General features: G+C 38.5%; 2 protein-coding genes across 3 annotated transcripts; one reads left to right on the top strand and one right to left on the bottom strand.

The window, feature by feature from the left end:
- The first annotated feature begins 787 nt into the window (after positions 1–787).
- Positions 788–2,427, top strand: LOC115740683 (transcription factor MYB1-like). Its single transcript, XM_048278172.1, has 4 exons — positions 788–1,043; positions 1,211–1,340; positions 1,448–2,234; positions 2,270–2,427. Exons 1-3 carry the CDS (start codon positions 911–913, stop codon positions 2,124–2,126), a joined length of 942 nt encoding a protein of 313 aa, XP_048134129.1. The 5' UTR covers positions 788–910; the 3' UTR covers positions 2,127–2,234; positions 2,270–2,427.
- Positions 2,428–14,036: 11,609 nt separating this feature from the next.
- LOC115740712 (mediator of RNA polymerase II transcription subunit 20a-like) lies at positions 14,037–18,316 on the bottom strand. 2 transcript variants are annotated; one of them, XM_030674280.2, is made up of 5 exons: positions 18,186–18,316; positions 17,927–18,069; positions 17,635–17,813; positions 17,362–17,451; positions 14,037–14,368 (listed from the first exon to the last, which is right to left on the bottom strand). In XM_030674280.2, exons 1-5 carry the CDS (start codon positions 18,281–18,283, stop codon positions 14,126–14,128), a joined length of 753 nt encoding a protein of 250 aa, XP_030530140.1. In that variant the 5' UTR covers positions 18,284–18,316; the 3' UTR covers positions 14,037–14,125. The 2 variants fall into 2 exon arrangements, with proteins under 2 accessions (XP_030530140.1, XP_030530141.1); XM_030674281.2 differs by having other exon boundaries at positions 17,927–18,059; positions 18,186–18,298.
- Positions 18,317–22,349: the final 4,033 nt, after the last annotated feature.

The raw sequence follows: 22,349 nt of genomic DNA, 5'->3' as shown, positions 1-22,349 counted from the left end.
TGAACCTCCGTATACGCGCTTTTTAAAACATCTAGTGTTTAAACTGCTCAACCAATGCTTTAAAAATCGATCCGTCGCATTTGGTTTCGCCTGTGCAGTACATTATGCGGAATATTTTCCCTCCGGAATCCATCGACAAACAGATAATTCTCTTTCCCCGATCATTTGCTGATTAGATTAACTAAAATCTTCTTTTCTTACAACATCTGTTTGTTTGGATGGAGTACGCCCAGTATTCCCATCATTTGGATCGTGCGTGTTCGTATAAGATACCACGTAGATCAATCTCTGACCCGCAAGACGAATTTTCATTTTTTAATGCCGACATTTAATGCGTCGAGACTTTCGGGACAGTCTCGACACTTCTTGCGTATTGTACATATATAACATAGAAACATCGATCTCGAAATTAGGGGTCTTGATTTTCCGTTCATAGTTTTCGATGAAACGGTATTGCTGATCTCCTAAAGATTCATGTACATGCACACCGTATATATAAGGAAACTGTTTGAAATAGCGAACAGAACGTTGGTCCCCGGAGAGAGGCGCATGCAACCAAAAGTTTGGAAAAAGTATCCCTGGAATAATCCTTTTTTTTTTGCAATTCAGTCACGTTGATTTTGTGATTTTCAAAGGGACCGCGTAAGTTGTTTTTTTTTTTTTTTTGTATTTCTCAAGGGAAAATGAAACGGACAAACGGACAAACGAACGAAGCTATGCCTCTGTGTATGTGCATGTAGTAAGACGACAAGATGATGGTTGCTATATAAGCACCAAGTTTTTTAGACCAGAGGGAAGATATTACACTACACCCAGAAAGTTAACCTGAGGAAAAAACCACAGCCACAGAGAGGAAGAGAAAGGGAGAGAGAGAGAGAGTGGGGGGGGGGGAGGGAGGGAGGTTGCAGAGATGGGAAGAAGCCCTTGCTGCTCCAAGGAGGGCTTGAACAGAGGTGCGTGGACGGCTCAGGAAGACAAGATCCTCACCGACTACATCCGAGCTCACGGCGAGGGCAGGTGGCGGAACCTCCCCAAGAAAGCAGGTCCCTTTAACTTCGCTCCAGTAGTTTTGCTTTTTGCCTTTGCTGTAAATGAAGCTTGTGAAGATGGTGGGGAGGGATCGAGATTCATCCGGGTCGTCCGGTTCTCGAGAGATAATTGCCATTATTGGCTAGGAAAATGAGGTTTCGTTTGAAAAAAAAATTTGCAGGGCTGAAGAGATGCGGCAAGAGTTGCAGGCTGAGATGGTTGAATTACCTGAGGCCCGACATCAAAAGAGGCAACATATCACCTGATGAGGAAGAGCTCATCATCAGGCTTCACAAGCTTTTGGGGAACAGGTTGAACTTTCTTCTTGAATTCTGTGATTTTTTTCCCATCTCATCTCGCTATGTTTGAGTAGTAAGTACTGGTTATAGATGAACTCACCGGAAGTTTTTGGTTTAAGATGGTCTCTGATTGCTGGGAGACTTCCAGGGCGAACAGACAATGAAATAAAGAACTACTGGAACACCAATTTAGGCAAGAAGGTTCAGAGCAATAATCAAACCAACTCCCAGTCTCGTGATGGTCATAAAGTAGAGAACCCGAAACATTCCGAGACATCGAAAATGTCTGCTGATGATAATAGCGCATTCGAGTCGCCGTCGAGTGAGCCCGAGCATCGTTTGGTCAAGACCAAGGCATTGAAGTGCTCCAGGATCCTCATCAACCCGCTGCCAGAACAAGAGCTTCGCCGAAGCAAGGATCCTATCAACAAAGACTTGGCGGCGGTGGGGACGGGGGTGGAGGACCCGGCTCCCACCGGGGCCTTGCCACCATTCGTGGGGAATATTCCGGCGGATCTGTTGATCGATGACTTTGAGATTGGGGAGATCTGCTTGTCGGGGCTCCTGAATTCCGATCTGTCGGGCACCGGTAACCAAGATCAACTCAACAGCAACAGCAACACGAGCAGGGACGATCCGTTTGCTGATCAGAGCCAAGTGCAAGGTCTGGCTTGGGCAGCAATGAGCAGCGACTGCGCTCATGATAACCATCAAGCGAATGCTGCTGCCTCCAACTTCCATCAGGCTTTTGCTTCCTTTCTTGACTATAATGGAGGAGATCAGTGGCTATGGGTATGATCAGCGAGGCATTGTTCATAGAAGAAGTTGCATATAGTGACACACTGTGCTGTCTGTGCTGTTCATGATTCCTTCTTTGTTTTTTGTTTTCCTCTTGGGTTTCTGCCAGTCACTCTGTTTTTTTTTTTTTTTTTGGTCGGAAGTCACTCTGTTTATTCACTCGTGGATTAATTGTACGGGTCTCTAACCTTAAAAAAATCCTTCCATAAGATGATGTTTGCCCAACTTGTCTGATAAATAATCCCATGATTAGTTGTACTTAGCTCCCAGAGAGAGAGGCCTGTGTAAGGGAGAGCTTTTTCAAAATTCCTGCTTTAACTTACTGGGTTCTTTGCAAGTCAGTTGCTTTCTTCCACTCGGTCCTGTTAAGAGCGCGTTTGATCGATCATCCCTGAGCTTCGGGGATTTGGGCGAGCCGAAGCGAATCTGTCGTGTATGTTTCGTTGTCCGAACATCTGTTCCCTTCTTGGCGGCATATATAAAATAAGTTTTTCCAATCTCTCCTTGATTGGCGACGAGGTTGTCTAACTAATTCCAGCACGACCTCTTCGCGCCCCGGTCGCTGCAGCGATGAATGAACACTGGCATTGTCGGTTTATCAAACGGTTAGTCCGGAGAATCGCCCGCACATCCATCTGCAAAGTTTTCATCACGTACAAGGAAGCACAACCATATAGAGCTTCTTGGCTTCAGACTCCAAAAGTCAGTCTCAATATGCCGAAGTTCAATTCAGATTTTTGGGCATATCAGCGTTGACCTCAGTCCCGTGCATGGCTTTTTCTTCTGCAACGTCCCTGTGGAAGAACAAGTAACAAAGATAGGGCTTTAGACTCAGCAGCAATATGTATCATCTCCTGAGTTCAAGCTCTCTTTCTTTGCAGGAAAAGAAATCCTAATCCTATTGCATTGATGATAATTTAGTCCCAAACATTTTAATTCGTACCAATTTAGTTCTAAACTTTTTTATTCGGAGCCGATCCAGTCATTTAGGTTAATTTTAGCCGGATATTGCTGCCGTGTTAGTTTCTTGCTAGAATGAAATGACAAAAAAAAAAAAGGAATCTTGACATCTACGGTAACAGCAAATTCTCCAAAATCGAGAACTTCGAAACATCAATTTATTTCCTTTACAAGAGAGACAATCAAAAGAGTCAAAATTGATGGCCCCACCCTCACTAATTTCTTGGTCCAACTGAAAATCTTCAATGTAATATCATGATAGAGGGAGAAACATCCGTCGATTCTTAGCAAGATCAACCAGAGAAAGTTCTATATTTATGATAAGTAGCGACCTGCTCCTGCTCATGATAAATAGGCAGGCAAAACAATTAAGGTGATGAAAGCTCAATCTTAGGGTTTCTTTAATGGCCCCCCTCCTTCCCCATAGACGTTTGCTCAAGAAAGCTATTGGCCTGATAGTTTGATGGTACTGTCAGTTATTTCTGACTATACGATCTCCCAATCAATGAGTGCTTTATGCAAAACACACGGTGATGATATGTGGATATACGGTTAAGATTGTATTGTTCCCGACAATCGTGAAAGCATTTCTCTTTGCTTAATTAGCACAATCATCTACTTCTGTTAATTTTGAGTACCCTTTTCATTCCCGATTCCGCTCAAAGTCTCTAGATGGAGAAGAGAGTATAAAAAAAAAAAAAAGCAACGATTGCAGTACATCGACGTGAAAAAAGGCAATGCATGGCCATGCATTCGACTTAGTTCGTGGAGGCATACTTGATTATATAGACAAGGAGAAGAGTCATCCACGATATAGACGACAACGGTATTTCATTTTCGTCGACTTGTAATTTGCCGATGGCTCACTTTTGACTAGTTCCTGTCAATTGCTATCTAAATTGACTTGCACGAGCATGTGTTGCACGAGCCGCGAAACCGTGGATTAAGTACAAGAACCGATTATTTCTCTCATTATTTTCACGATGCATGTGGAGTTCAGCAATTTTTTCCTCTCATAAAACACTCAGTTAGTATATGTTCTCATCTTCTGCATCTTAATCGGTATCGAGTTATCAATACGGCGATCCTGTCAAACAATCTATACGAGCATTTGCAGTAGTCGTTAGACAAATGAGAGATGAATGATCTACCGCAGCGAACGAACTCTCATCGGTATTTTCACGACTCTCCCACCGTAAAACAATTTATCACCTTTTGTTCTCCTGTAAAATTTTTACTGCAAACATGCAGCTCGAACCAAAACCCTAATCTTCTTAATTCAAATATAGCGCCGAGTCTCAATTTGCTGAGAAACAAGGGCATCATCATCATCGTTCAATGAATTCATGATAGCATAAAGTGGAATTAGTTCACCTAACCCTCTTAAATCTGAGGTAGTTAGGACATTTTAGAGAGCATAACGAATCAAGAAATGATCTTACTGGTTTCCCATTTCTTGGGTCTGCGAATTGACATCTTGTCTTCACTCTTCCATTCTTGGACAGTGAAGTTTGTGAACGAGGCCTACACTGTACAAAATCTGCGATATGCGGGTTCGTCACGACGGGTCGATAATAACAATTAAAGGACACAGAAATTGGATTAGGGTTCATAGGCATTGTAGTATTGCATGCGCCATAAGTGTAGTGAAGTCCTACGTTGGCATCTTCCTTAGTCTTTCCTTCATGCCGGACCGTGTTTCTTCTACCCTTCAACTCTTCTCAACCCTAGACTGAGCAAGAAGCACTTCTTCCCACAATGTCTATGAGCAAGTGAAGCTGCAGAATCGTAATTTCCAATAGAAAGAGAACAAAATTAGAGAGAACTTGGCTTCCTGACGATCATTACTGCACAAAATCCACTTGATAGATCTTCCATTTTCGGAACAATTCGAATGTGGATTATGTAACAGAGGTCGCATTTAAACCGACAGCTTAAATTTGTAAATTGGCCGGTAAATGTCCGGTATGTAAGCGGGTTCAACCACGTTAATTTATGCTTGACGGCAAGTCGATCGCTGAAGTATGTAAGCGGGTTGAACTTTTCATGCCACCAATTCGATAAAGTCGTTAAATACATAAATTCGCATATTCTTGGCTTGTTATCTCTTTTCTTTTCTTCTTAATCTCGAATTGATCCTGGTGATATTTTCGTGAGCGCTTGCTTATTCTTTTATCTTGATAGATGAGTCAAGTCAATGGCACGATCTTGATTCTTGACGCCTTGTTGGAGTTATAGCTGAGATCACAAAGGTTTCGTGCATGTCCTACTTTACAATGAAATCAAATCTCGACCTTAGACCTAAAAAGAGGAATATCATTTGATTTGAAGAAAGATTTTGGGATCCACAACAAATGACATCTTGTGGGGTCCGCGTTTACTATTCTCTGGAAAATCATGTTTTAGAAAAGATTAATCAATATCCATTATTTTATTTTTGTTGAGCAAAGCTCAGAAGAGGCAGTTGCTTTTCCACCTGCTGTGTGGCCGAAATTCTACCACGGGGAGGGGCCAATCTTTTTTTTTATTATTCATCATTTTGTCATTGTCAATGGGGACTTCTCGATAGTTATTTTCGAGTCAAGTAACAATTTTCAATTTTCAAAATATGTAGCTATTGCTTCATTATAGTTTGGAGGGTCAGAAGCACTAGCTCACAACATTTCAAAAATAATTGTCCAAAATGTCATAACCTATTGTAAGCAAGAACTACCTAGGAGTGCTCACGGTAACACTTTTATAAGTGAATTTCTGCTCCATAAGTATTTTTGGAGCAGAAATCTATTTGGTAATGTAATTTCTGAAGTAGAAATTCATTTAGTAAAAATTTTCATTTCTGAAGTTGTTTTTCCTCAAATTTGAGAAGTTAAAAAAAAAAAATTTCTTCTCAACTCAAGAAGCACTTCTTCGATTAAAAAAAAAAACTCAAGAAGTACTTGTCGCGTAACCCTCTTTTCGACCACACCCGCCTCAGCCGACCTCTGCTGCTGCCCATCATCGACCACCGCTGTCCGCGATCGTAACGACCTCGGGACCTTTGCCCCGTTATTATACCTCTTTTCTAATTTATTTATTATTTCTTCCAACCTTTATTCTTTATCTGCGGAAACGTGACCATAGGCTACCTATATAAACAGACATACCAGCCACCAAGATATTTACAAACCTACTTAAATATGTACCAAGTACATCTTACAATATTCATTACCTTCCCTTAAAAATATACAATCAAATTTTAGGGAGGTCATATCGACTATTGCTACTCGGTATCTCTTTACTCTTTCTAAACTATTAGAACTTCTTCCTCATTCGGACTCGGGTACTCTCCTAAGGCATCACTCTGCTTTGGAAACCTAACGGCCCATCAAAATTGTGCAGAGGATCCATGAGCATTCCTCTACTTACTCTTCTACGCCAATTTCTACATTCACAACTTCCAGCTGAGAATATTCCATGTAAGTCGATAATCCAAACAGCAAGGTGTGAGACGGATCCATCTTAGTTTCCCGAAAAATAAAGGGATGAACGAACAACCTAGTAAATGAAATTACTACGCCTAAAGCAGGAATGTCATTTTTATACTCAACAAAGCTATCCTGCGATCTATTGTAATATGAGCATGAATCTTCATTGTAAATCATCAAATGCATGGAGTCCATTGCATAACTTTTGTTCAAATGCAATGAACACATCAATCCATGCAAGTCATATCAAACGGCCATTCCTGGCTCGCCAATTTTTTGTGCCTATCCCGGCCATAATAATCGCCTATCCGGGCCATAATTAGTAAGACGTATTCCGGGAACGCCCTATTGTGGGTTCAACGTCACCAAAAGGTGAACGTCGGGCATAATCACCTTCACGAGAATGGCGGCTCAATATATCCATAGTACAAACCCTCGAGACTTTAAGGGAACGTTTGCCTATTCATACCATAATTGCCTATCCGGGCCATAATAATTACATATCTAGGCCATACGTCATTCCTCGGATGATCCGCACAAACACATTCTTGCAGGCACATGCATCAAATCATTTTAATGCAAGAAAATATCGTTGTGGTATGATTCAAATCATTTTAATTCATTGTCATGGCTTAATGCAATAACACTCGTATCGCACACAAAATGCACACAATTCATGTCAATCTAATGCAATACTTCGTTTAAGTAACAAATGAATGTTACTGTGTTAGATCTAGTAATTTCATTTACCTAGAACCCGAATTACGGTGTCCTACGTCAAGCAACAAGGAATCAAGACGAGAAGTAGAGTGATAGTGGCGGCAGCACGCGGTAGTGGCGTCGGTGGGGTGGTCAAGAGTAGAAGGTCGGAGTGAGGGAGAAGAGGGAGTAAAAAGGGAGAGAGATAGTATATAAGGAAGAAGGAGAGGATTGATGGACAATGGAATGAAGAAATCGAACCCCTATTTATAGGAGTTTCCTAGCATTAATTACTTGAAAGTAACATAGATCTTATCATATTACTTGAAAGCAATGTTGATCTTATCCTATCATTAATTTCTTGAAAGCGATATTGTACTTATCCTATTACTTGAAAGCGACGTTGATCTTATCCTATCATTAATTACGTGAAAGTGACATTGATCTTATCATATCTTCATTTACTTAAAAAATTACATTGTTCCTATCATTTAGAAAAACTTAATTGACTTAGCATCAACCTTATTCTTATTCTTTAAAAAATTGACTTGTCGTTGACTCAATTTCCCCTATTCTATTTGATTTATAAATATCAATTTAAGAACTATTTCTTCATATCATATTTTCTAATACAATTTTTCGGAAAACTTCTTAAATAAGTTAAGTAATAGTTTTTTGAGAAATTTCGAAATAACTTTTTCGAAAAGTTACGAAATAACCTCTTATAAAGGTTCCTTAAAAAATATGTCAAGAAGGTTTATTTTACTTTCTAATTATTTTTAGTATAGTGAAAATTCGAGATGTCACAATGACGACCACCACCCACTGTCCCCCACCACCAACACCCAACTACCATCGGCGGTCGCCCATTGCCGAGCTTCATCGACCGCCGCCAATCGCCCACCATCGCTCGCTACCGCCCACCGTAGACCTCCATCCGCCGTCAACCACCCCCACCAGTGGACCACCACGACCAACCGCCGACACCTGCCAACAATTGCCCAACACCAACCTCTCGCGATCGCCGCCAATTCTTGCCGCCAACCATCAACCTCCATCGGCCATGACTGTCGCTCCCTACAGCTAACTGTCCACCGCCGACCATCGCCCGCCGCCGCCAATCGATGACCATCACATTGCCGCAGTCTTCAGCCGACCTTTGTCGATCACTGGAATAAAAAAAAAATTGAAAAGAAAATAATATTTTTTTAATAATAAATAATATTTTGTAAAGAAATTTAAAAAGTTTAAAAATGAAATAGAAATTTTTTTGCCGCCAACAATAAATTTTCATAGAAGATTTTATATTAATAATATTTCAGAAGTATAAATTTTCAACCGTTACCAAACGAATTCTCCGATCGTAAACTAACTTCCGGAGCAAAAGTAGAAAAATCAACTTCTGCTTCTTAGGAGAAGTAAAAAAATCAAATTTTGGCCGGAAGTTGATTTACGAAACAAAAGTATGGCCATGCGCGCCCTTAGTCATCACCGATCATGCCACGCAGGACGCCCAATGATAACTAGGTTGTCACGTCTGCGATCTCCGGACGAAATTAGCCTGACAAGTAAATTAGAAAATTGCCAAAAAGTTTAGGATTACGTTGATCAAATCGAAAAATTTAATGCTAAATTGGCAACCGTAAAATACGTTTATAACTATTTGGATAATTTTCCTCAACATTCGGCGTGCATCTTAAGCACATAATTTTAGGCTCCCACATTGTTCTGGACCTTGTAACTCGGAAACAACCTTTTTCGAGCCAGATTATAAAGTTATATCCTCATAATTTTCTTTGTCTTAATGATTCATGGAAAAATGAGAACTACAAGAGGGGGACAAATGTGGGGGAAAAATAAAAAAGAAAAGGGCAGAAAAAGTAAAAAAGATCGAACCATAAATCAAAAGTTCAAATTGGGCCCACTACCACATGATTTGTCCCCCTCGCAGTGCACGTGAGTCAATTGCATACTGTCGGAAGGGACTCACGTGCAATGTCTCCGATTTAGGGCCTTTGTTCCAATTTCGAAGGGTGACCCTATCAATTAAAGGGGCGCGGCAAACACCCCCCCTTGCTCCCATCTGATCGGGAGCACCGTAAAGCAAAGTTGCACGTGTTGCGAAAAAAACATTATTACGACATAACGAGGCTCCGTGCGCTCTCAATATCTCTTCACTTAACGAATTGAATCTCAGACGATTCGAACATCCGCGCGTGATCTTATCCGATCCGACGATGCAAACACCGAGCGCCGCTCAATTGTTCAGAGAGAGCGAGAAGGCACCCGGATGTAGATGTGCGGCAGTGGTTTTCATGCCGACGTGGTCAATTTCGGACTCGTCATTGGAATGTAACTATCGCCAGCAACTCTCTATTATGGCCAGGCGGTGCCGTATGACCCCGCATCATGAATTCGCTGATGGCCACATTTCCGCTCTGACGTAGTCGCGAAATGGGCCGGCAAATAATCCAAAGATTATGCCAAGAATCCGTTTCAAATCAGGAAGGTGAGAAAGTCTTAAAGAGGAGTTCTATTCCAAGTTCGGCTTTGCTTCTCTGCTTTTTCTTGACCTGGAGTTTTGTGGCTTGTCGCATACAATTGAAAAACGATGCTCGAAAGGCGGCCTCTATCGAGATCAAAAGGTGTCGGTTTTGTCAAAGTTGTTGGAGACCTATGAAGTTTTCGTGTCCGAGTTCGACAATAGCTTTGAAGAAAACCAGATCTTTCAAGTGCTCGAACCATTTTGTATCAACCAAGCTATTCACTTCCAAAGTTACATAAATTGTCTAAGAAGAGAGAGAGAGACAGACCCCATAAGAGAAAAAAGTGCATAGATTCGATGAACCGCTCTCTGTGAGAAATCAACTTTTCTCACCTCACATGACTAGCACACACGCTGCGTTTGGTGGTCAGAATAAAAATCAAGATAAGATAAAATCTATCATATTCTTTGTTTGGCTACCACGATAAAGTGGGATATAAAGAGGATATAGCTTGAATAAAAATATCCCATGAGGGGTCGGATAAAAGTGGATATGATTTCTTATGTTCAAGTTATAAAAGTTATTTTTTTCTCGAATAACAAACTAATTAAAAATGAATTATATTTGAATTCTAATATTATAAATAAAACTAAATATTAAAAAAATTATTTATTCCTACATATATTTATAAATTTTAGTTTCTTTTTACGTAACAATAAATATTATTTACACATATATATACACACACTTCATATCTATGTTATTACGAATTGAAGGATTTCTTATTGGGTGAGTTCAAAGAAGGATTTTTTTGGTAGTACAGTTTATTATTTAATAAAAAAAATTATTAAGAAATGATGGGATGGAATAAAAATAACGAAAAAAAGGGATATAAAAATAAGTAAATAAAAATAAAGTAGAAGAACCCAAATTTTAAATGAACAAATTCGAACTTAAAAATGATCTTTCGAATTCTTGAAAAATATGGGGCAATGAAATTTCTAAAAAAAAAAATCTAGAAATCTCGTTCTCCTATGTATCTTTGATTCCTGTTGAAGTTTCACCACATCTTTGTAGTTTTTTAGTTCACGTCAAAATCCTACAAAAATGACGAGAGAGTTGAAACTTCTTCTCTTTCGTAGATTTCTAGCTCACGTCAAAAGTCTATGAAAGCAAAAAGAGAGTCAAAACTCATTCTTCTCTGTAGTTTTGTGATTCATGTTGAAATTTAATGAAAATAAAAGAGAGACAAAACTTTTTGCAGTTGCAAATGCGAATGATTATATTTTCTCTCTTACTAGAATTGACAATGAATCATAAGAGATTCTTATAATCTCCGTTTATGTATTTTCATATTCATTTATATCGATATATGTAAATACCAAACAATTAACATAATATTATATGAATATATCCGGCTTTATTAATGTTTAGCACTCTCGTGTATTAAGTCATGTTAACGACTACAAGCCAGAACCTCAGTCCACGTCCCCGGAAGAGAAAGGCAGCAAAAGAAGAGGTTGAACATGCGAGGCTTTAGCTGAAAGTCAGGCGAAGAATGGTCGCCAACTCTGCCGTCGAATTTACAAAAACAACCTCCTGGATGAGACTGATATCACCCTAGGACGAAGATGCACGACATTTTATTCTTTCCGTTTTCGAGAAACTGTGATTCCGTGACTTGTTTCTCTTTTCTAGTGTCTCTGTTACATCTTCTAGATTAGTAGAGAAACTGAAAGACACAGAGAAAAATGATATCCAGAGAGCTACATTAGTGTCTTCGTAGGCAGACTAAAATTGGGTAAACACCAAAAGTGGCTACCCCCAGTGGAAGTTGAAATACGCTAGGCTTGGTCATCTTCAGCCTAACAAAAGCATGCATTGATACAAGGATAGATTCCCTCTGACAGTGACTTCAAGAAGACATCTTTCAGTGCAGTTGAGTGTCCCCATCACAACAAATTACAAGCTTTTATGAGGATCATCAAGAACCAACTAGAACATTGATGACATGAAGTGTATCCATTTGGATCAATCTATAATTTTTTTTTTCACTCAAATCTATATACGTAATCTGACAAATCAGGTTTTGCTCAATTTCTCAGCATGACCTAGCTTGTCACACATTTCAGCTCCAAGAAACAGAAGAACGGGATAACTACAAATCATTATGCTTCAGCTCCCAGGAGCAGATGATAACTACAAGTTATACTAGAATAATACAATCACAAGACAACAACTAGGCAAAAATCTGCATGTTGTTATGACATTTGTTTCCCAACATGATCTATTACTGCATACATCACTTCAATAGGAAGCACTTGCAAGCAGAGGCCTCACTTTACTTCAACAGTGTCCTCCCTCCATTCTGCCACGAAATTATATGTTTGTTTCTTACAATATCGGCTCCATATTTATGTGAATCATATTTACCATCAGCACTAGATGCAAATTAGATTACACACACAATGGTCAATTTGTCCTAGTTATCCCGTTACGGATCATACGTATACTTGATACTGTGACTGCTGAGAATGATGCAAATGACAAAGCTAACCATGTACACAGCCCATTAACGGATTTGACCTGCATTACGCTTTAAATGATCAACAATAAGTCATGCCTATACTAAAGTTTGTCGTCTTATTAATGTTGTCCCAAAGACCCATCGTGATTATAAGCATCTCACTGTATGGAAATTTAAACTATGGCATTTAGTATATAAAAGTCTACTGATTCTACTCACATATCTCGGAAAAAAAGTATATGCATTAGCATCATTGTCTCTATAACATTCATGTACATGAATCAGTAGATAAACTGAACCCAAGTTCCTATAACTTCAAGGAGGACATATAATAAGTCCACCCATACAATTAAAAAAAATGCTCAATTCCTCTTGGATGGGATGCGAGCACAATCATTCCAAATGTGTATCCAACTTGACTTTACTAATGTCAACAGGAAAATACAAAAGAAGAAACACAAAAAAGAAAGATTCAGTAAAAACGACAGTCATTCGGCAAGGTATGTACTCTTAAGCCAATATTAGCGAAAGGGTTTGTCTGGTCGATAAATTTATTGAGATCGAAATAGCATAGAGCTATCCGGAGAAAGTCTTGAACTTAGCTCGTCTCCTTTGATAATAATGGTCAGTAGAATCATCAATTGCAAACAGTTACATTAATCTAACAATCAAGCAACTAAGTGGCTGAGCATGGGGAGACCGTCATCAAATTGTAACTGAAATAAAAGGAGAGGCAAATCAACCAAAATACAGCAGAGAAGCTCCTTATGAGAGCAGATGGCAATAGGATAGGACTTCTTTTAAAATCATATCAATGAATCGCCAAAGTGAAGGCACTGCATCACTTTTCAGGTTGCATGTAGATAGGAAATGATGTTTTTAAAGTCTAGATTCAGAAGTGAGCAAGTCAGAGGGCCCGTTTGAGGCCCTTGTTGAACAGTCCTTTTCCCTTGCACAATGATCAGATGGCCAGAAATCGTGCAAAATTCAAAGATACTCTGTCACGGAGATTGAATATGTCCATGAACAAATGTTAAACTCCATTTTTGAGGAGTAAGCAGCCTTGCTGAAACGTAAGTATGTCAATCAATCATCTTCAGTAACCAATCATAAGTTCACAAATCCAAATGACTGACAGTAGACTTTTGTCCTCGGAAGCACGGATAACAAGAAAAAACCTCAAAAGTTTTCTACGAATCGTACATCCATAAATGTTCATCTGGACTCTCCCAAATATTAAGATATTTCTGTCATTAATAAAGTCACGAAAGATAATTTGGTAAAAGTAACTTTCTCAATTGCAATGTTTCAACACAAAATGAAACCAGAAAATGGCACCAGAGCAGTGACACCACAAGACCAATTTCAAGACTCCGAACAGAGAATTCTCTTCTACTGCGTAAGACATATTGGTAAACAATCAGCGGACTAAGCCAAAAGGTGGAAGCGCTCCCTTGCATTGAGTATGAGGAAATCTATATTGCCCAAAATCAGACCAACTGAACACTGAATAGATTTAGGCGTTGAAAAATCTGGGATTATATTATCCGTGGCTAACTTCAAGGATCGGCCATTAACATAAAGAAAGTAAATCCTCGTACTAGATGTCTTACATTCACTGCACAGCTATTTTTTCTACTTTGTGGTAACATAGGGAAAGAGTCCTATCTTCTCACAAACCAATCAACTTGCTTAAGTTTGCCTGTGATGTTGTACATCTTTGGATATACAGAAAGGACATTAGTACACCAAAAACAATCATTTTGAAGTGAAATTTAGAAAATACAGCAAAAATTCACTAATAACTAATCAACCCACTCATAAGAGTAATATGCTAACACGAATGATTAGACACTGTGGGTCTTAGTTTCTCACTGTTGACACAGCTTGTGCAGAGGCAATCAATTGAGCCATTACAGTAGCATACTGAACAGCTGTGTGTTGTGAAGTATAGTGGTCTGAGAGCCCATATTCTGAAAAGTTCGGCTCTACATGAATAAAATGACCTGGCAATGATCTTTTTGACAATGCTTCTTGCCATATATCAATGAACTCTTCCATGATTTGTCTGGACTTTTCCAATGAAGAAATAGGCAAATACTCCACCTGCAAGACATAACCCAAGTTCCTCTTGAATTAGTTACCAGTGGAACTAAATCACCAGTATGCATGCAGTTAACACAAAATAGAGAAAAAAAGAGAGGAGGGGAAAGAGGGGGGGGAGTGGCGCGGAAGGAGGGAGGGGAGGAAGATCTTATACACTATCTAATCTATCCAAAATGACTGAAATTTGGCTAGTGTAGGAAAAAAAGTTCCCAGGGATGCTAAGAAAATGCATCTCATATCCCACCAGTGGCATGCAAGAACCCAGACCACACATAACAGCCTTGTTTCCTCTTTGGACAATACCACCCCCTCGAGTTAGCTGAAAATCTTCATATAAACATCATATAACTTCGAGGAAAACAAAAGAGAAACAGCCTTCCTGCTGCCACTCTTCATTATCAAGTCCCTAGAACCTCACCTTGAAAAGGAAGGAGAAAGTAAAGTGTCCTTTGGTATGAGAGAGCTATTCAAAATTTTATTTTCCATATTCAAAATCTACTGGAAATGCATTTGGCAATAGTTGAAAATTGTTTTTTAACAAAAACACAGGAAAGAGCTATCTCATTTTTCTTAGCCTAACTTCTAAAAACAATTGATGTTGTTTTCAAACAAAGACACTTCCACATGCAAAAGCCTCGACACAGTTATGGTCTTTGGTTTCTGAGCAGGATCCTTTTTGGTTTTCCTAAGCTATGAAGAATCTTTTCTGAAGCTTTTCTGGTCTAAATGAAAGCTTGGGCAGCTACCTCATCAACAAAAACTCCTTGAGAATATTTCTTGTTCAAACTTTCTCTCAACCTCACAACTGCTATATTTCTCGTCTTTCCCGTTTGGCAAGAGTCTGACTGAAGCTTAGGGAAGTTTCCTTAAGCATCTTCACTTATAAATGAAAAATAAAGAAGGAAAGAAAACAACATTTTTGCACTAAATCACCATCAATTTCACGTCATTATGTATCAGGGACTTCCTAAAAGGAATCATATATAGGCAAATCCAGAAGATATCAATTTATCAGATATGGAGTAATTAGAGTACAAATCTAGTAAATGATCACATCGCAGAGGATGATTAATCTAGAACTAGAAAATATTTAGTAACATAGTTGAATAAGATGAGACGCAACATTAACACAATTTGATCAACTGATGGACAAAATGGACTATAAAAGTAAGAAGATATCGAGCATGTTCTCAGCATTTCATTTGCTAAGAGGATTCTAATTTTACCAACGCAACACATAGTCGTGAAAATAGAAGCATGACAATGAAAAATAAATGAAAACAAAAACTAAAACTACTTTTGTAAAACCAAACGGGCCTCGAGATCACAAACACAAATATTCAGTAGATTCCATGTTAATTATCTTCAAAACCTTCAATATCTATTCCTAGGCAGTCTTAGAAGATGTTTAGAAAAATTGTATATGATAAGGGTGAAAGTCGCATATCGGGCAACTAAGGAGATATTCTGGGGCTTATAACGGGTTGGGTTCCCTCTCCTAACAAGCTAGCTTTTTGGCATGAGCTCTTTCACCCCGTGTAACACATCAAGTTGGTATCAGAACCACTCCTTAAACGCCCACCTTTTGGCACTTTATCCTCGGGGCTGCAGTCCCTTGGCGGTGGCCTAAGGCCGCATTATCGAGGCCGTTCTACGAGGTCATACAATCCTAAAGAGTGGGAGAATGATGCGGGCAAAAGTCCCACATTGGGCGATTAAGGGTCCGTTTGTCAACGATTCCGATCCTCTTATTCTATTTCCCGCAACAGAAAAAGGTGAGAAACTTGTTTGATAACATAAATGATTCTGATTCTAAAATTCTCTCGATTCTATTCCCCGAAACACGTTTGGAGCAGCAACAAGGATAAAAAATAGTTGATTCTTTATTCCGGAATCACTTTTGAGAAACAAGACCATGCTGTCACTTTGTTCCATCCGCGATCCTCCGCCGACCACCGCCGGTTGCGGAGAAAGAGGAAAAGAAAATAGAAAATAAAAATAAAATAAAATAAAATAAAATAACTTTTTAAAAAAATAATAATAATTTTTTTTATAATAATAAAAATAATTTAATTTAAAATTAATTGTTTAAAATTTGTATTGAATGAAAGTATTTTAGCAACATCATTTTTCTTAACAAATTACAAATATGCTATGATTTAGTTAAATATAGAAGTGTTTAAGTGCAAATTCATCGCAAAATTCAAGTGCAAATTGCCTATTGAGCTTATGTTCTTTCTTAAGGAACTTGCATAAGTCTTTATGCTCCACGAAATAAGTAGATTAAGTATGGATCATGTATGATCTGTATTTATTTTATTTAGTGATGCTATATAGGTTGATTTTGTAGTGGCAAGACCTAATTATTTGACTTAAATGAAAAATTGGGAAGAGAAATTATGCTTGAGAACAGAAATTATGTGCAATTAACAAATGCATATCTGTTCTAGGAACAAAAATTTTGTGCAAATAGCAAACGCTTTCGATTCTTTAAAACTCATCCAAGTAAACAGAAATAAAAATAAAAAATAATAAACCAATTCTGAACTCATCCAGTGAACAGAATTTGATTTTTTAGACTAGAATCATTGCCAAACGAACCCTAAGGAGATATTTTGGGGCTTATAATGGATTGGGTTCGCTCTCCTAATAAGCTAGCTTTTCGGGATAAGTTTTTCCATCCCTTGTAATGCATTAGCATATTAACTGGAAAGCTTAACTACCAACATATCAATTGCTAAAGTGCAATGTTGCCATGCACGATCCTTCAAGGGCAGATGGCAATAAATGCATTGAATTGACAGAAATACTGCTAAGTTGGAAGTAATGTAAGAAAAACAAATTCACAACCAAGATAGCATTTTAGTTCAAAAAAACACACAATGGAAAGTCTCAGCAAAATTTGCAGAAACTCGTCCCTGAGCAACTCTCATTCCGAAAGAATTCCGAGGCACACAAAGGCACAGAACAGTAATGCAATATAAGATCATTACCTCCATAACAATCCCTCTCAAATTCTCAGAATGACTCGGAACAACTTTCCCCACTCTCAACTGAAAGTCGCCGAGTTGATATTGAAACCCCTAGAACACAACAAGGAGGCAAAAAGCTAATTAGTCTTCTCGTAATTGCAGACCAGATTAAACATATTGAACTCACACTCACAGCAACCCAAGCAATATTCACTGCTCGGAACACGCACATCATACACGAAAGCACGCCACAGAGAAACTAAGCAGAACAATAATGCGCATCCGATGTCCTACCTCGAATATAAGGGCAACTCTCGATTTGTAAGACTGCAACTTCTCCATTATGTTCTGAACCGAGACATCAGATTCGACAACTATCCGGTGACTCCGGAGCGTGAAGTAGTACTTATTTGGTTGCTCCGGCAGCGACATCCCGATGAAATCCCGCGGCATTTCCGGTGACATTGCCTGGTCTATTTAACCAATGATGTTTCCGATAAGCAAAGCTAAACCGAAGCACTCGCGAAAGATTTAAAAAAAAAAACTTTAGGGGCGCGCAAACAAAATGAATTCCATCTCGATTCACCTCGAAGAATAGGTTTGTAGTAGGTGAGAGTAGCCTTCCATCTGCCTTCCTTGACGCCATTGATGCCCTCGACGCACTGAGAGACTTCCGCGAGGATCTGGCTGTTCACCGTCGTCCCCGGATTTGGTTGCCACTGCAGAACCCTAGCACGGCGACATAGAAAACGCCGATTAGTGTGCGAAATTTTAGGAGAAGGTGTAGTGGAATTTGAGAATTTGGCTTCTATGAGATCGTGCGATGCTCGAAATCGAACGATTACCACTTGAGAGGCATGGCTTCTGCGAGGAACAGAGACGGCCGAAATTCCCCGAGGAACGAGCGACTGATAGACTGACGGCTTCCGTAAGAAAATGGCATGCCCGAAAATCGAACCGGGCGGGCCGGGCTCAAGTAGCCCAATTCGGTAAAAGGACTCTGCCTAAGGCTCCGTTTTTTTTTTTTTTCCGAAAGAAAATTTTTATTTAACTTAAAAAAGAGATGTACGTCACTTCAAGATAAAAATAAAAATCAAATAAAGTAAGTAAAATTGAAAGATGATACAGCTTATGGAGACTTACTCATTTCACAAAGCCGCATCGAGGTATAATCGACGGCCAATCCTCGAATCACGTATTAACATCAATGATGAGCACATGTAAAGATTTCCTTCTTCACTAACTACGGCTTTGCCAAAAGGCGGTACGCATCTAGATTCGACATCCTCAGCGCCATCCTCGCATAGAGATAACAATAACCCAAACATGTTGAAAAAGAATAGATAACGCCTTGTAAATTCTACATTTATTTCTAGATCGGAATAGAAGAGCAATCAAATTTAAATTTAACTCTAGATCGGAAGAGGAAACCCGCAAAGAAGATCATATAATCGCTCTTAGATAAGTCAACTGTTGAAGTAGTAGAGAAGTCATGCTCGACTATAGGAGCAAGCACCGAAACCGAAGCGAGCGGGCATATCCAGAATAGAGGATTCTTCCGAAATGCTCACGCTTCGAACTACGAGCTCACCCGATAAAACTCTTCATGTGGAAGAAGAAGTCGACGAGTCAACGAAGAGTTCTTCGAGAAAAAGTCGAGAATATACAAAAATAGAAAAAGCAAAAAGGAAATGGGAGAGGAAAAGAGGGAAGGGGAGAGTCCCTCTCTCTCCATCAAGAATGATGGTGCAGAAATGAGGGCTTGGGCGGCCAATTGGGGAGGGAGAAGAAAACCCTAGGAGAGAGTGTGGGATTATCCACTCCATTTATTTTGCGAAAAATGTAATATTTTTGAAAAATATTTTTTAGGAAGTCGTTTTTAAAGAAAATAACGATATTTTTTGGTGTTTTGCTAAAACCTAAAAACGAACTGAAAAATATTTTTCGCCGTTTGGTATGAAAAATCATTTTCTTCCATACACACCTTTTTAATAATTTTTTATTTTTTAATTTTAAAAAAATCAAATTTTAAATTATTTTTATCTATTTTACTTTTATTTTTATTTTTATTATTTTGTTTTATTTTTCCTTTCTTCCTCGACTGGCCCCGAACAAGCAGCACACGCTCCACGGAGTCGCCACCGCATGCTTCGTTGCCGCCCTCAACACCCCGAACACCTTTTGCAATATCGACTCCAGGCACGTCGCGTCCCGCGCAACGTCGCCCGCTCTTCACCGAGTAGCTTCATTGCCTTCTTCGTCGGTGAGGCCTCGAGGCTCGGTCTCGCCAGATCTAGCGAGCTCGCCATGAAGCAGAAGTTATGGCGTGGAAGAGAGAGAACCAAGAGGCAACCAAATGGCGTGGATGAAAGAGAACAAGATACGCAGGCAAAGCCATGAGGAGAGAGAACGAGGAGGGAGGAAGAGGAGAGAGAAAAGATTTTTTTTTTTTTTCTGATTTCTTTCACGTGCATGTGAGAGAGAAAAAGTAGATAGAAAGGAAAATTATTTCTCTCGAATTTAGAAGGATATTTTTCATTGGCCTGAAATAATTTCCTCAATCACATATTTTTCGGCCCCTAAACGTCAGAAATTAAGGAACATATTTTTCAAAAAAATATTTTCGCGAAACAAACGGGGCCTAAATATATTTGTAGAAGGTTAAATTCGCTAGCTAATGAATTGATTTTTATTACGGTGAATATCACGAAAAATTTCAAATTGATACACTTCAAATTATTTTTTGGCCACAATAAATCTCAAATTGATATACATGTGATGAATTTACCTAAAACTATTTTTTCACTATAAAAAATTTCAAACTAGTATAGCTGTAATAAATTTACCAAAAATTATTTTTTTGACCACAAAAAATCCTAAACTGGTATACATGTAATAAATTTGTCCCAAACTAATTTTTTAATTACCAAAAAATTCAGATTGGTACACCTATAATAAATTTATTTTCGGTTGAATTGGATTATTACAACACGAAAAACCCAAGCTAATATACCTATAACAAACATATGGTAAAAATTTCAAACTAGTATGCTTGTTAATCGGCACGTGTCATCCAAAAAATAACTGAAACTAACATAGGAATAAATTTATCACGGATGTGTTAATTTGAAATTTTTGGTGATTAAAAAATTGGTCAAATTCCATAAAAAAAAAATCCTTAACTTTAAATTTAGTCCTAATTATATCCTCAGCCTTTTTTGTTTGTCTCAAGAAAACTCCTCAATTTTCAATTTAGTCCCAAATCTATCCCCAGTTAACTCTCCATCTAAATCGTCGTTAGTCATCCGACTTCCCCGTAAGAAATACATCTACGTCCCTGTTGACTTGGACTTGAAACACTGTTCATCTCCATATCCGGGTTTTTTTCTAATTTAATTTTTTTTAAAAAAATATTTACGGGTTTGAGCCTCACTCAACAGCCCAACTGCCGAGCAACTACGCTAGCCCTAGCCTCAGTCTGCTCGGCGACCAAGCTGTCGAGCGGGGGGCTAAGCCCTTTTTTTTCATTAAATTTCTTTTTTTAAGTGTTTTAATTATTTATACTTATAATATTTAGTTTATTTCTTATTTTTTTAACATGTTTATATTTGTTTTATTTATAATTTTTTTTCTTGCGAAGCTTATCTTTATAACATAATTAGTAATAATCAACATAAAAAATTATTAAGATCTATAATTCATAAATAATGTTGTAATTATGTAATTAATTGAAAATATTCATAAAATAAAATTGGTAAAGATATATGAAACTAATGAGGACGAGGATCTAGATGTCTAGATGTCATTTCGTAATTTTTTTTTAAATTAAATTGGAAAAAAACCCTTCTTTTGCCCTTTTCCCTACATTTCATAAATGACAAATTTTATCATCTTTTGTAGCTTTGTCAGAGTGATGTGGAATGTATTAGTAGTGCGTTTCTAGATCGATTGGACAAACAAAAATCCAATCGGAAGACGAAATAGTGATGTGTTAAGAACCGGCGGATCGGGTCGACGATATCGGATCGGACTCAAATTTGGTCGGCTAAAGCGAAACGATGTCCTAATCAATATACACTGCCGTTGGCGGTAACGAACGAAGGATCTTTGCAATTTGAGATCGTCTAGATGGGTTTTCCTTTTTTTTTAGTATTTTCGGGATATATTAATGGCAATTTTTGCGATTCGGGATCGTTTAGATAGGTTTTCGATTGATTATGTTATAAAGATATTGAATTAAGAAGGGGGTTCCTTAATTTCATATATCTTACCAATTTTATTTTATGAATATTTTTAATTAATTACATAATTACAACATTATTTATTAATTATATATCTTAATAATTTTTATAGTAATTATTACTAATTATGTTATAAAGATAAGCTTTACAAGAAAAAAACTATAAATAAAATAAATATAAATATGTTAAAAAAATACGAAATAAACTAAATATTATAAGTATAAATAATTAAAACACTTAAAAACGAAATTTAATGAAAAAAAGGGCCCAGCCCCGCTCGGCAGTTGGGCTGCCGAGCAACTACACTGGGCCCTAGGCTGCTCGGCAGCCCAACTGTCGAGCGAGGCCCAAACCCGTAAATACATTTTTAAAAAAAAATAATTTCGTAAATATTTAAAAAAAAATTAAATTGGAGAAAAACCCTCCATATCCTCCCAACCCTCGTCCAAATCTTTTCCTTTTTATTTCCCTTTTTCTCCTTCTGACTCTGCTAATCAAAGCGTGGTTAGAACTCAGACCAGAATAGAAACATCACCGAAGCCAATCAACATGACAAAGAGTCCCGCCCTCCCTCTACTTTGTTAACGCCTCTGTCGTCTTCGTCTTCTTCACCGTCCTCTGCTACCTCCTCTCCCACTGGCGCGAGAAGATCCGCTCCTCCTCCCCACTCCGCCTCCTCTCTGCCCCAGATCTCGCCGCCCTCCTCGCCTTTCGCGGCCTCCTCCGTCCACCTCCTCTATAGGCTAAGGGAGGTCTTGATGCCGTTCG

Source organism: Rhodamnia argentea, chromosome 4, assembly GCF_020921035.1.
Source record: "Rhodamnia argentea isolate NSW1041297 chromosome 4, ASM2092103v1, whole genome shotgun sequence".
NCBI classification, from domain to species: Eukaryota; Viridiplantae; Streptophyta; class Magnoliopsida; order Myrtales; family Myrtaceae; genus Rhodamnia; species Rhodamnia argentea.
Note: the sequence above shows the minus strand (reverse complement) of the source record. Positions and strands in the feature narration are given on the sequence as shown.